Source organism: Muntiacus reevesi, chromosome 1 (genome assembly GCF_963930625.1).
Source record: "Muntiacus reevesi chromosome 1, mMunRee1.1, whole genome shotgun sequence".
Lineage (NCBI taxonomy): Eukaryota > Metazoa > Chordata > Mammalia > Artiodactyla > Cervidae > Muntiacus > Muntiacus reevesi.
This window is the reverse complement of record NC_089249.1, coordinates 224,333,470-224,347,255: the sequence shown is the minus strand read 5'-3', so window position 1 is coordinate 224,347,255 and position 13,786 is coordinate 224,333,470. Positions and strand designations below refer to the sequence as shown.

Genomic DNA, 13,786 nt, shown 5'->3' with positions numbered 1-13,786 from the left:
ATAACCCTGGATTTGGCAATGATTTCTTAGACATAACGCCAAAAGAACAGGCAACAAACAAAAGAAAAAAATTGATACAATACAGTTCAAAACTAAGGCATCAAAGAATACAATCCAGAGAGTGAAGAGACAACAACAAAATGGGAGAAAAGACATGCAAATATCTGACAAGGGAGTGCTATCCAGAATATGTAATGAAATCCTGCAACTTAGCAACAAAAAACCAAACAAGCTGATTGAAAAATAAGCAAAGGCCTTGAACAGACATTTCTCCAAAGATATACAAATGTCTAAGAAGCACATAAAAAGATGCTTAAACTCATTGGTCACTAGGGGAATGCAAATCAAATGACATACCACTTCACATCTACAAGGATAGCTACTATCAAAAAAATTGAAACTAACAAGTGCTAGACAGTGGATAAACTGAGTCCCTAATGTACCGTTAATGAGAATGCAAAAAGGTGCAGCTCCTATAAAACACAGTTTGGTGGTTCTTCACAGAGTTAAACATATACTTATGTGATCCATCATTTCACTCCTAGGTACATACCCAAAATAAATGAAAACAGGAATTCAAGCAGATACTTGTGTATCACTGTTCAAAGTAGCATTATTCACAAAGCCAAAGGTAGAAACAATCTAAGTGTCCATCAATAGATGAATAAATGAAGCAAATATCATATATATAGGAATATTTAATATTACATTTCTTCCCTTAAAAAAGAAAGAAAATTCTGATCTATGCTATAACATGGGTATATCTTGAAGACTCATAGTATGCTAAGTGAAATACACCAAGCACAAAAAGATAAATATCGCTTCAGTGAAGTACACAGAATAGGCAAATTTATAAATGTAAAAAGTAGAATACAGGTAACTAGGAGTTGGGAGGGTGGGAGGCATGGGGAATTGAATATTGCTTAATAGATACAGAGTTTCTGCTTGAAATGATGAAAAATTTCTGGAAATAGCTAATGGAAATGGTTTCACCACATTGTAAATCTACTTAATGCCAATGAATTATACACTTGAAAATGGTTAAAATGGCAAATTTTATGTAATGTATATTTAACCAATTAAAAACAAAAGGAAAAAAAAATGAGTCATTTTCAAACATTAAAAGTTAACCAAATACATATCCTCAGTCCTTTTAACTGCATTCCACGTGATAGTGTAGGAGACTGTAAGCAAGTCCTACCTCACATGCTCTTCTGCACACTGAATGACATTTTCCCATGAAGACATGGAGTCTATGCCTCCATTTCCTTGAATGTGGGCCAGTCTAATGACTATTTTCACGTATAGAACATGGTGGAAATAAAAGTTCTACCACTTCCCAGTATCCTCCTTAACTGTCTTGGCAGCTTCTAATTCTTGCAGTCTGGCCAAGCAGCATCACACAGAGGTTCACAAGTGGAAGTCAGGACTCCTGGCCAATGGGAGTGAGCTGTCTGTCAAAAGCCAGTAGGACTTGTCAGCTGCCTAAATACGGCAAATTGGGAATGGAATCCCAACTGAGCCATCCCAGGAGACAGAGCATGGAAGGCAGACTAGATATGTGTGCTAAGCCCTAGACAAACTGCAGATTCATAAGCAAAATAAATGACCATTGCCACTCAATTTGGGGATGGTATGTCACAAAGTCATACTACCAGAACACTTGGTAAGTGGGCTTAACTCAACTGTCTCTGTTCCATGTGTTTAGTGCTCTAAGTCCCATGTATACATAACAATGGCGATATCACACAGAAATTAAGTAAAGCTCCAATGTTAATCATAAAAGGCTCTAGGGAGCAAGGTACAATGGTACAATGGAAACATGAATCAAAATTTTTAAGTTCAATTTCTCCTTAGCTGATTACTGGTTATGGAATTTGGTCAAACCAATGTATTGTTGGCTTATTTTCTTTATCACTGAGATGGAATAATAATAATGCTTACCCGCACAGGACTGTCATAAATGAAAACTGACATTGATATAAAATGTAGTGCTAGCCAGTTATCCACTTTAAATACAGCCCTGTGTATATGTCAATCCCAAACTCCCTAACTATCCCCAAGGGCTTACTGTACAGCACATGGAACTCTGCTCAGTGTTATGTGGCAGCCTGGATGGGAGGGGAGTTTGGGGGAGAACAGATACATGTATATGCATAGCTGATTCCCTTCACTGTTCATATGAACTATCACAACATTGTCTGTTAGTCAGCTATACTCCAATACAAAATAAAAAGTTAAAGAAAAAAAAAGAAAAAAAAATTAGTGCTAAGTTCGAGACAAAGGAAATACACAGTACAGTGCTTGGCCAACCTAAGTCCATTGGCCAACCTAAGTCCACTACAGATATTTCAGTAAATGTTACCTCCATGAAGAGACATGCAAGGGTAAGAAGCTCTCATTAAATCTTTCAGAAGACCATCAGCATGTTCCTGCTTATCCACAAATATAATGACAGATCCTGATTCTTGATAGTGACCGAGAAGTTCAAGTAGCTTCAAGAATTTCTTTTCTTCTTCAATCACAATCTGAAAACAACACATTGTATAACATTAACAGACTGAAAATCCAAATACATTTCATGAACAAAAATATTCAAAATAAATGACATCCTGCTGTATCTTTAGGAAACAGTAGGAAAATGTTGACTTTAATTGGTAAATCACTAAGACCAAAAAAATAAAAATTAACTTTCAAAGACTAAGAGGCTTCCAAGTGTGGACAGATGATTATCTGTTCTGACTCTTAACTTCACATCCTATTAACCAAATAACACAGGTATGTGACATTTTATCTACCAGCCCACAACTTCTGGTGAAAAAAAAAAACTTTAAACAGTTCCATGGAATAGAAAATTTAAATGTACCTGGTAAAATGTTAACAGCTACAGTTGATGTATGTTAATTTTAAAAAGTATCTGCTACATCACAGTGATCCCAAAAGGATGGCACACTGCCTAAACATATAGGGAACTGGGGGTTTCCTAAGGATTGTACCCACCACTTGTTGCTCCACATCTGAGCAAACTACACTTCTGCCTCCAACCTGCACTTCAATGGGTTTACTCAGGATTCTCCGAGCCAAGGCTTCCATAGCTCGGGGGAAAGTAGCTGAAAACATAACTGTCTGTCTGTCAGGGCGAACATTATCCACAATGCGCATGACCTGAGAAAACATTACAAATAAATATGGTGAGAGTAGCTTCCAAAAATCACAGGATGGTGAAAACAAGTACAAGGAACTTTTGGAGAACATCTATTTGGTGACTTTTAAACTTGTTATCTTAGAATATTACCATTGATATCACCTTAAATTTTGCTCCTCTCAGTCTCCCCTTCTGAAGAAGTGGCAACTCTAGTCACATAGCTTTATGACCAAAATCTAGGAGCCATCTGTAACTACTCTCTCTCTTGCTCATTTCATACCCAATCCATCAACAAATTCTGCAGTCTTGACCTTCATTAGTTTGAAGTATTCCTTCAAGTATTCCTCACTGCTGTTACTGTTTTCCTTTCTTTACTCAACCCATTTTTATTGAGCAACCATTATGTGCCAGACATTGTTCTAAGTGCTTGGAATAAGCAATAAAAATAGACAAAAACTTGTCTTTATGGAGCTTACAGTCTAATGAGGGTGGATAAATATTATGTAACAAATAGTAATAAGAGCTACAGGATAAAAAAAGAATAATGAAGGTGCAAATATTGCTAGGGGAACCAATTAATTATGTCAGTGTTTAAGAGTCCTGGAGAAAAGAGGGATTTATAGGATTCTTATGGCCTTAAACAAGAAAAAAGGAACACAGAATGAATAAAATTATTAATGATGGTTTCAAGGCAGACAGTGGTGTATGGTTGGAAACTGGGGAGGGTAAAGGTCTTGCCAGGAATACGCAGGACCACATTTTCATTCTAATCAAAGATGATGTAATTATCTATGATAGAGGCTGCTATACCCATGGCATATGGAAATCCTGGGCTCTTGGTCCAAACGATCTCTCAACTCTCATTTGGATTATCTCAATTGTCTCCTAACAGGTCTCCCTGCCTTTGCTCCTGTCCAATCTGAAGTCTATTTTCCACCCAACAGCCAAAACTATGACTTTAAAACATATGCCAGTATTTTCAGTTAAAGACTGCGGTTGCCCATAGACATTAACTTTTCTTCACTTGAAAAACCCTGTAAAATATAACAAGATTTTTTAAAAATTGCTCAAACCAACAAAGAAAATAAGACAGGGACTTCCCTGATAGTCCAGTGGCTAAGACTCTGTGCTCCCAATGCTGAGAGCCTGGGTTTGAACCCTGGTCAGGGAACTAGACCCCACAGGCCACAACTGAAAGATTCCATGTGCTGTAACTAAGACCCAGTGCAGCCAAATAATCAATAAATAGTATTTTTTTTTTTTAAAGAAAAAGAAAGAAGACAGGACGTGACAGCAACAACATTTTGTTTAAGTGGTACCTGACTTGGCAGACTCAAGAAAACTAAATCTTAAAATGGGAAGGAACGAAACTTTCAAGAAGTGGCATCTCTTACACCCTAGCCTGTTCATCTTTTTCAGGAGGATTACTCTTTACTACTTGATCTTTACATAAATTTCAGTCAATCCATCTTTAATGTTGTCCAGTAAATTTCACAATTTTCTTCAGATATGTCTTACATTGTCAAATTTATTTTTTCAAGCTTTGTAAACATATTTTTAAAGTACTGGGAAAGTGAAAGTCGCTCAGTTGTGTCCGACTCTTTGCAACCCCACGGCCAATACAGTCTATGAATTCTCTAGGCCAGAATACTGGAGCGGGTAGCCTTTCCCTTCTCCAGGGTATCTTCCCAACCCAGGGATCAAACCCAGGTCTCCCACATTGCAGGTGGATTCTTTACCAACTGAGCTATCAGAGAAGCCTGCACACTGCAACTAGAGTTGCCTCCACTCGCCCCAACTAGAGAAAGCCCATATGCAGCAATGAAGACCCAGAGAAGCCAAAAATAAAATTAAAAAATATTTTAAAAAAATTATTTTGTTGTCCACAGCACACTGACAGCTCATTCTGCTCTTCTTGTTAAAAAATTCTACCACCTTTTACAATAAGTTTTAAGTTTTCATCACTGAAATTTTATATTTAAGGAAACTGCATGTGTTAAGAACATAAAATCTAAGCTAGACAAATGCTTTGGGCCTTAGTTTTTACATTTGGAGGATATAACCAACCTGTGCTAACTAGATCATGAGGTAGTGAAAAGCATAAGTTAAAGCCATGTGTTTGGAAGTACAGTGAAAATCATAATATATGAAAGCTTAACCTTCTATTATGACTAATTTTACCAATGATGCCTAGGAAAGACTGCAGAATTACATCCTGAAGAGTTTAATGAAGAATCCAAAATATAAATATTTATTTCAATTCCCCACATCCTCAATTCCCTGTATTACCACACAAAAGAAATGCGAGAATCTCAGAAATCATACAAATATTTCAGGCTCATGGCAATTACAAGGTTTATTTTATAGATAGAAACACAAAGAAATTTAATGAATACCTGTGGTTCAAAACCCATGTCAAACATTCTGTCTGCTTCATCTAAAACAACATACGTCACCCTTCGAAGATTTGTAACCCGACCTAACATGAGGAAAAAAAATAAAGACAAAAAGAAAACTAAAAATCAGTCACAATTCATTTTATGACTACCAAAAACTTTAAAAAACTGTAAAGGGAACTAAAATGCCTGACTTAACCAGAGGGGTGTTAAGTATCTTTAAACAGTGAAAAGAAATTTTCATTTACAGTATCTTAATCTAATGGTATATACTTTCTGACAATGGGTATATGAGGCCCTTTATTTTGTCAAACTCGTCTCTTGCATACCATCATAGGGCCTGAAGAACCTGTAAAATTCAGAAAACAGCCCTCTCCAAAACACATCATAAAACTAAGACTGAGATGGAGCATCGAGCCACATCAGCCATTATCTGACAGCATCACCTAGGAAAAAACATATTAGAGATTACAGCGTATGTGTGGAAAGCAAGTTCCAGTGCTAACTACTTCAGACGCAGAAAATCTCTCTTTACTATACTTTACACGTAGTACATAACCTACTTACAAATAGTTAGGAGCTTCTAATGAGCATGTCAAAACATAGTAAGAAGCTATTCAATACCATTAGGTAATTAACATATTACACAAAAATTTAAGAAATCAAATATATTATATTACAAAGATATACTTTACAAATACAAATTCAATTTCACTAAGAGCTCACACTGGTTTAAATAAATGCAACTGGCTTCTTAGCCAGAGAAAACTGAACACATACATAGGAAACCCTTTATAAAGGATTAACATAAGCATTTCTATCAAATGTTGATTCAATCACCTGGCAAAAACATGTATAAAATAGTTATTAAATATAAACCAAAAGGACAGATAAAGGGAAAAGGTAAAATTAATCAAGATGAATTTCAGGATACTTAATCAATGCAGCATTGAGAAAAAACATGGAATTATTTTATCAGCATTCAGCCCAAAACGTTTCATATGCTGTACAAGCACGATAACTTGTCAATATCAGTATCACTTTACCAATTTTATGTAGAATTAGAATTAAATGAACACAGAAATTCAAGCAAAATGCTATTAGAAACATGCATTACTCAAAGTTTTAAATACTCTATTATATATATACTGAATATACAATGGAAACCTTTGAAAGCATTTTCTTCAAAAAAACAGAAATGTGCCAAAATAAATGCTTTCTAATATTTAGGTACATACTAACATGTGCAGCCCCAATTAGTTTCGCACGATTGGGAACAGCATTAAATTACCTACCTTTGATGGTTTAAGTCTCGGAAGCCCAGTTCTATAAATCTTGAAGGGCCTTTCTCCACAGAAGTTAAATAATGTCAACAGTTTAGTAACAGTTTTGATAGGGAATAATTTAACAAAGCACAATATTTGAGCTAAAAACATGCAGTATTTACAAAAGATAAATGTCCTTGAAGCTGCAATATCTTAATTTATCTAGTATTGTAAGAAAATACTAGCTCCTAAGGAGAAAAAATCTAAATCGTACAATTAAAAAAACATAGTCCCCTACCCTTTCAAAAGCAAAGGTAGGCCAAAATCAGATTAAGAATTCATGTTAAGCACTTTAAAAAAAAAATACATCAGATGGAGTGGTTATCAAAAAAAAATTTTAAGTACACTGCAAAAATATTATTATGAACACTTGCAACAATAAGCTTGTTACAATACAAATTTTAAGATATTACAGCTTTAAGAAGAAATGTAGAAAGAAACCCTTTGGTGGTTTCTTATATATGTTTGATTTAACAGAAATGTACATAATTCAAAAAGGAGAAAAGAGAACCAAAAAATAAATAGATAAATAAAAACAAAAACAAAAACCCATCCCCAACTTACCACTATTAGCTGCTAACATGTCAATCATTCGACCAGGTGTACAAACAATAATTTCAGCACCTCTTTTCAGCTCAGCAATCTAACAAAAAAAGATGAAATTTTATACTCTATCACTAATGCCTCTTCACAGACTTGAAAATACTGCTCTAGGTCCTTGCAGAGCTCCATAAGATAAGATAGCCAGGTCTGATTAGAAGACACCAAAGCCTCTTACTTAATTCTTTGGAATGTGGGAGAACTACTAAAGGAATAGGTAGCAGCAACAAGACAACATGGTGCTATAACTCTGAAATTAATGGAAATCAGAGATTTTTACCAATTTTAATTTGACACGATTCCTCAAAACCAAGAAAGAAAGACAAGAGAGCAATAAGTAAAGAAATGTAATAGGTCAATGGTTTTCAAATTCAGAGTTGTTTCCATTAATGAATTACGAAATCAGTTTAAGTCACAAACTGTTTTTGAAACAAAGTAAAATGGAAAACACTATGTAAGATACCATAAAACTTTGACTTCTATATAAATATGCAGGCATGTACCAGCTTACTTAGTAAATGCATTTCTTAACTATAGTTTATGGCCAAATTATAGTTTATGGCCAAAAAAATGACAAAGATAAACTCAGAAAACTAAGTGCAACATTTAAAAATAGCACTGGGATAACAAAAGCAAATATTCCCAAAATGTATCTAAAATCTAAGAAGATTAAGTCCTTAAGAAGGGTTTTCGGGTTAAATATGCTCAGAAAATGTCATTTATCCCTTTTGCCAGCATCACAATATGCACTAGCTTTTTAACAATTATGCAGTTTTGCAGGAAAGATTTAATTTTGCAGTTTAACATTTCCAAAACTTAATCTGACCAGCTTTTTTTCCTTCTTCTAGTTAAAGCAAAATGTCTGATGGCTATCATTCTTTAGAAGACACATAGAAAAATGCCAAGCTAAAGATTAGAGTGAATGAAGGTATGTTTAAATAATTCTCACTAAAATCATTTAGGAATGCAAATGAAACTCTGATATTAGTCTATCGCACTCAACACCACCTTTTAAAGATGTAACTTAGATTAAAGAATAAAAGCTGGTCCAGGAATCATAACACCTCAGTTCTAGGACAAAGTCTTTTTAAGTTGAAGACTTCAGTCAACTTAACCTTTCTGAACATCTGTTAAATGAAAAAACTATCTGCTTCCTTGAGCAGGGAAAGGTGAAGAAGCATGGTAAAGCTAAGATATGAAAATTACTCAAAAATTCTAAAATATAACTTTAACTTAATTCATTCTTATTATCACACTTCTTTTTAAGATTTTAGAAGCAATCATCATAGAAAACACTAAAACAAAAAATCACTTTTACATTATTAAATCATTCAATTCCAAAAAACAAAAAAAACTGAATGTTCCTTTTATACCTACCTGCTCACTGATTCCTGTTCCTCCATAAACACAGACCACTCTAAGGCCCAAGGTCTTCGAAAACTTCTTACATTCTTTAGTAATTTGTAAAGCCAGTTCTCGAGTTGGAGTCATGATGACAGCTGAAAAGATAAATATGTCAAAAGCCTAACCACCAAAATTCTTGAGGCTAATCTTTGAAGTGCTAAATGTAACCTCTGCAATCAAGTTCAGAGTTTAATCTAATTTTTGTTTTAATTTGTTTTATGTACCTCTGAAAATCCTATTTCAATAGTTTTATAATAGCAGAGACTGGTGAAGGATAATTTTAAGTAGATTTTAAGAACATGCTATAAGAAGATAAATGAGAGTTAAATGCCTTACTCAACCATCAGGAAAATACTTGGTTGAAAAGAATGCAAATCAGTCTCAACTGCAAATCACAGAGCAAAGATAATCAAGTGACTCACTGTGCTACAGAGCCATGCCGTGGCTTCCAGAAACAACCTTGGTCTGAGGGGCACAGACAGGAGAAACATACTGTGCCCTCTGTTGCCAAGAGAGGAGCTGAAGAACTTTTCAAAACCCTATTCAAATTTGTAGAAGAGATCTCTGCCAAATGAATCAAGAAAACTGAATCTGAAGACCTAATCCTGAATGAAATGCTGGCACTATAGCCTTTTAAGGCCAAAACAAAAACAAAAATACACTTCCCTACAATCTTCTATGTTGAGTTTACAGATCCACTCATATGGGCTAAGAACAAACCTCAACATAAATAAACAGATAGATGCACGAGGATTCTACCTGCCGAGTCAGAGTTTAAAAACTGAGCTGTGCCAGGAGAGGCTGTTTTTGTACTTCTGAGACGTCACTCCAGAGCTCTGAAGAGTCTCACTCCACCTGCTGGTAAGGGGAAATCAGCCCCAAAGTGCCAAATTTATAGAGGAACTATACATAAAGACATCTTTATTGATAAACTTATTACAAAGCATCAGGTCTTTCTGATTAACTGACAAAGCTGTTATATGAAAAAATAGTTTAATGAAAGGAACTGTACCTATTGGCCCCTCTCCTTCTTCTAAAGACCTCTGATCCATGATGTGTCTAAACATGGGCAACAGAAAGGCAATGGTCTTTCCACTTCCTGTCTTGGCAATACCAATCAAATCTCGTCCAGACATTATCGCAGGAATCGCCTGGGTTTGGATTGGCGTGGGCTTTTCATAACCATGCCTTAAAAAGCAAACCATAGGAAGACAACAATAAGGACTGTGGTAACCTTTGGACTCTCAAACTGTTAAGTTTTCCAAAATGTATATCCATATAATGAAATTTTTATTTGGAGAATAAAAAGAATGAAGTATTCAGACATTCTACATCATGGATGATGTAGAAATGTTTGAAAATACTATGCTAATTGGAAGAAGCCAGTAACAAAGCACTATATATAAGCAGGATCTAATTTATATGAAACGTCCAGAATACACAAATCTATAAAAAGAAGTACGTAAGAGGCTGCCTTGTGTGGAGAAGAAGAGAGAAAAATGAATACTAATAGATCAGGCCTCTTTTGGGTGATGAATATGTTCTAAAATTAGATTATGGTAATGACAACACAACTTCATAAATATACTGAAAATCATAAACTAAAGGGTAAACTTTATAGTATGTAAATCATATCTCGAGAAAGCTGTTTAACAAAAATCAGTATTTTCCATCAGAGTAAAAACATAAACAAAGGAATTATTTGTGTAACAGGTTATTTTTGGTAGCAAGATTTTGAAAAATGTGGACAACTGCTGAACACTTACTTTTTGAGAGAATTTAAGATTTTCATAGAAATTCCACACTGAACCCAAGATTTAATTGGTTTGGGGCAACCTTTCCCTTTGACAGTAATGCCTTCCATTTCCAACCGAAATACATTCACCTCTACAAAACAAAACCCAGATTAAAAACTCTTAAATATTGTTCTATTAGTGCCCTCTACTTTTCAATGAGGCATGATAAGATTAAGAATCAATTCTTTTTTAGTGTTCCCAAATATAATTCCATATAAAAGCTCCATGACAATGCACTGAACAGCTCTGACAGACAAAGTGATTACTGTTGCAACCAACTAGGAACAAAAGAAACACCCTGATTTCTACAACTTGGCTTTTATTTTGACTTAAATTCTAACAGCAATAAAAGAACAGTGATTCACAAGTAATACAACCACTTGTTCTTTAAGCAAGGGTTGCCCAGGTCATGCTTTTTCTGTCAATATCACACAGATTCATACTGGTTTGTAATTCTCAAATAAGAGAAAAACATAACAATACTCTACTTGCTAACTTCACATGAGTTATTTTCACCCCTAAAAAGCTCAACTACATAAGCCAAACTGATTTTTGCTCATTTTTTTAAATGTTTCCCCAAACACACTAATTTCTAACTATTCCTAATCTTTGTGGATGTAGTCTCACTCTCTAGAATGACTTCTCATGTTCTAGTTCACTCTCATTTCTTCAAGTAAGTCAGGCACATTTCTTCTACTCATCCGTCAACTCACAGGCCTATCAACATGTCTCCCAGGCAAGGTGAAGTGTATTTCCCCCTGCCCCCACAATAACCGATAAATGAATAAACAAATTTTACCCTCTTGAGACATTTTTGCCAATTCTGGAACTTCAACATAAAAGTTTTTTCTGAATGGTTCATATTCAATTTTTCCATGATCCACTGGTTCTAGAAGCTTTCTCTGCTTTGTCTGGTAACCTGTAAGAGCTGTCTGAAGATCAACTTCTTCCTCCTCTGAAGAATACTGTAACAAAAAGAGAGAAATTAAGAGCTAAATCTATTACTATCTTCCTATGGGAAGAAATATTCCTAACTTAAAAAATGTTCCACTCCTAGAAAACATTCTCTTCCTCTTCCTTTATTTTCTGAACTTTCCAACTTAGCTTAGTTTTTCTTTGCCATTATAGAAAGCTACAGTAACAGCATAAAGCTAAAACAGAAAACTAACTCTAACACAGCTTGAATGAAGTTCTGCCATAGTTTTCTCTATATAAATCATTACAATGAATGTTAATAGTAAAAAATTTCATTCTGTCACTTCATTTCTTCTCTCCCTATTCTATGTCTGAGATGTCCTGATGAGGGACAAGGATGAAACAAAATTTGGCCTACACATGTGCAGCAATACAGATGAACCTAGAGATCATATCATGTGAAGTAAGTTGGAGAAAGACAAATATTATATGATATCACTTAAATGTGGAATAAAAAAAAAATACAAATGAATTTATTTTCAAAACAGAAAGAGACTCACAGACATAGAAAACAAACTTTCGGCTACCAAAGGGGAGTGGGAAGGGGGAGGGATAAATCAGGAATGTGGGATTAATAGACACAAACTACTATTACATAAAATAAGCAACAGGGATTTACTGTACAGTGCTGGAGACCTGGGTTCAACCCCTGGGTCAGAAAGATCCCGTGGGAGAAGGGAATCCCTATCCACTCCAGTACTCTTGCCTGGAGAGATCCATGGACAGAAGCCTGGTGGGCTACAGTCCACGGGATAGCAAACAATTGGACATGAATGACTAATATTTTCACTTTTCACACTTTCAAAGGGAATTACATGCAATATCTTGTAACAACTTATAATGAAAAAGAATCAAAAAATATGTATGTGTGTGTATAACTGAATCACTTTGCTGTACACTTGAAGCTAACACTATACTGTAAATCAACTATCCTTCAATTTAAAAAAAAGCAGGTATACAAGAGGTCAAAGAGGTTAAAATGTTCTATCAGTTTGGATATCTGGCTACAATACTGTTGAGAAAAGCAAGAATCTCTCCTAAGAGTAAACTGCGAAACTGAAAAGCACACCTCCATCAATACTTTCTCATAAATACTCATAGGGTGGTACCAGGTGCTGTGTGCTCAGTCATGTCTGACTCTGTGTGATCCCATGGACCGTACCCTTCCAGGCTCCCTTGTCCACAACGTCTCCAGGCAAGAATGCTGGAGTGGGCTGCTGTTTCATTCTATGGTATCATGAACAAAGTAAAAAATTAAAGAAGAATTACCTCCATGGCATCCTGGTCATTCTCCATTAGCTCACCTTTCTTCTTATCAGAATCTACAACTGCTTTTTTGGTTGTGACAACTGTGACAACTTTTGTGACCGTTGGACCAGACTTCTAAAAAAGAATGCAAAATATTTTGTGAAAGTTGAAACACAAACTATAAACCAAATGAAACACAATGATAACTATAACAATTTATAATTTGAATTAACTTAGTTGTAGCGACTACCAATGCAAAAACAAACAGTAGCCCAGTTTCTCCTTACCGACTTACTTAAATTTAAAAATGTAATACAATAGCATTATATTTCCTAACACATTAATACACAGGTAACTGGGTATGTAGTATGTAATTTTATATAATATATTTTAAAAATACTAGTAAATAGTACTTTTCACTCATTCCACAAACCAAATACTATCCCAGGATCTTAAGATGAATCAATAAACAAAACAGGTAAGATCACTGCTCTTGGGAAGATTTTAGAAGAAAGGAGGAAAGAAAGAAGGAACAAACACACACAACATTGAATTATACAATTCGTCAAAAGGTAATAAATTCTATTAAGAAAAAGAAAACCTAGACTAAAGAGGATCAGGAGTATAAATGATGGGAGTGTTGGAAAAGGACCTATTGAGAAAGTAACAAGTAAGCAAAAACACTAAACAAAGATGATAATAGTAATGATGACTTCTAAAGGGACATTTGCAGTTAAAATTTGCTAGGATCTCTGCTCTTTAGAAAAAGTAGGGACACTTCTGAGATGCAGAAGGAAACAAAATCATTAACTTTATAAAGCCATGCAAGTCAGTAGTAGTCAATGCAACAATGAATTCAAGTTATTCAACTAGGAATATAAATCTTTAAAAATAAAA

General features: G+C 34.9%; 1 protein-coding gene across 2 annotated transcripts in view; it reads right to left on the bottom strand.

Moving 5' to 3' along the window:
• DDX46 (DEAD-box helicase 46) overlaps positions 1-13,786 on the bottom strand; it is a 49,650-nt gene that overhangs the window by 22,743 nt on the left and 13,121 nt on the right. For both annotated transcript variants that reach the window (XM_065918583.1, XM_065918582.1), the window contains exons 7-15: positions 12,911-13,024; positions 11,466-11,631; positions 10,637-10,757; positions 9,883-10,058; positions 8,844-8,965; positions 7,431-7,509; positions 5,542-5,624; positions 3,001-3,165; positions 2,366-2,528 (exon numbers count right to left, since the gene is read on the bottom strand). In XM_065918583.1, the coding sequence (XP_065774655.1) occupies positions 2,366-2,528; positions 3,001-3,165; positions 5,542-5,624; positions 7,431-7,509; positions 8,844-8,965; positions 9,883-10,058; positions 10,637-10,757; positions 11,466-11,631; positions 12,911-13,024 (1,189 nt within the window). The remainder of the gene's footprint in view (positions 1-2,365; positions 2,529-3,000; positions 3,166-5,541; positions 5,625-7,430; positions 7,510-8,843; positions 8,966-9,882; positions 10,059-10,636; positions 10,758-11,465; positions 11,632-12,910; positions 13,025-13,786) is intronic.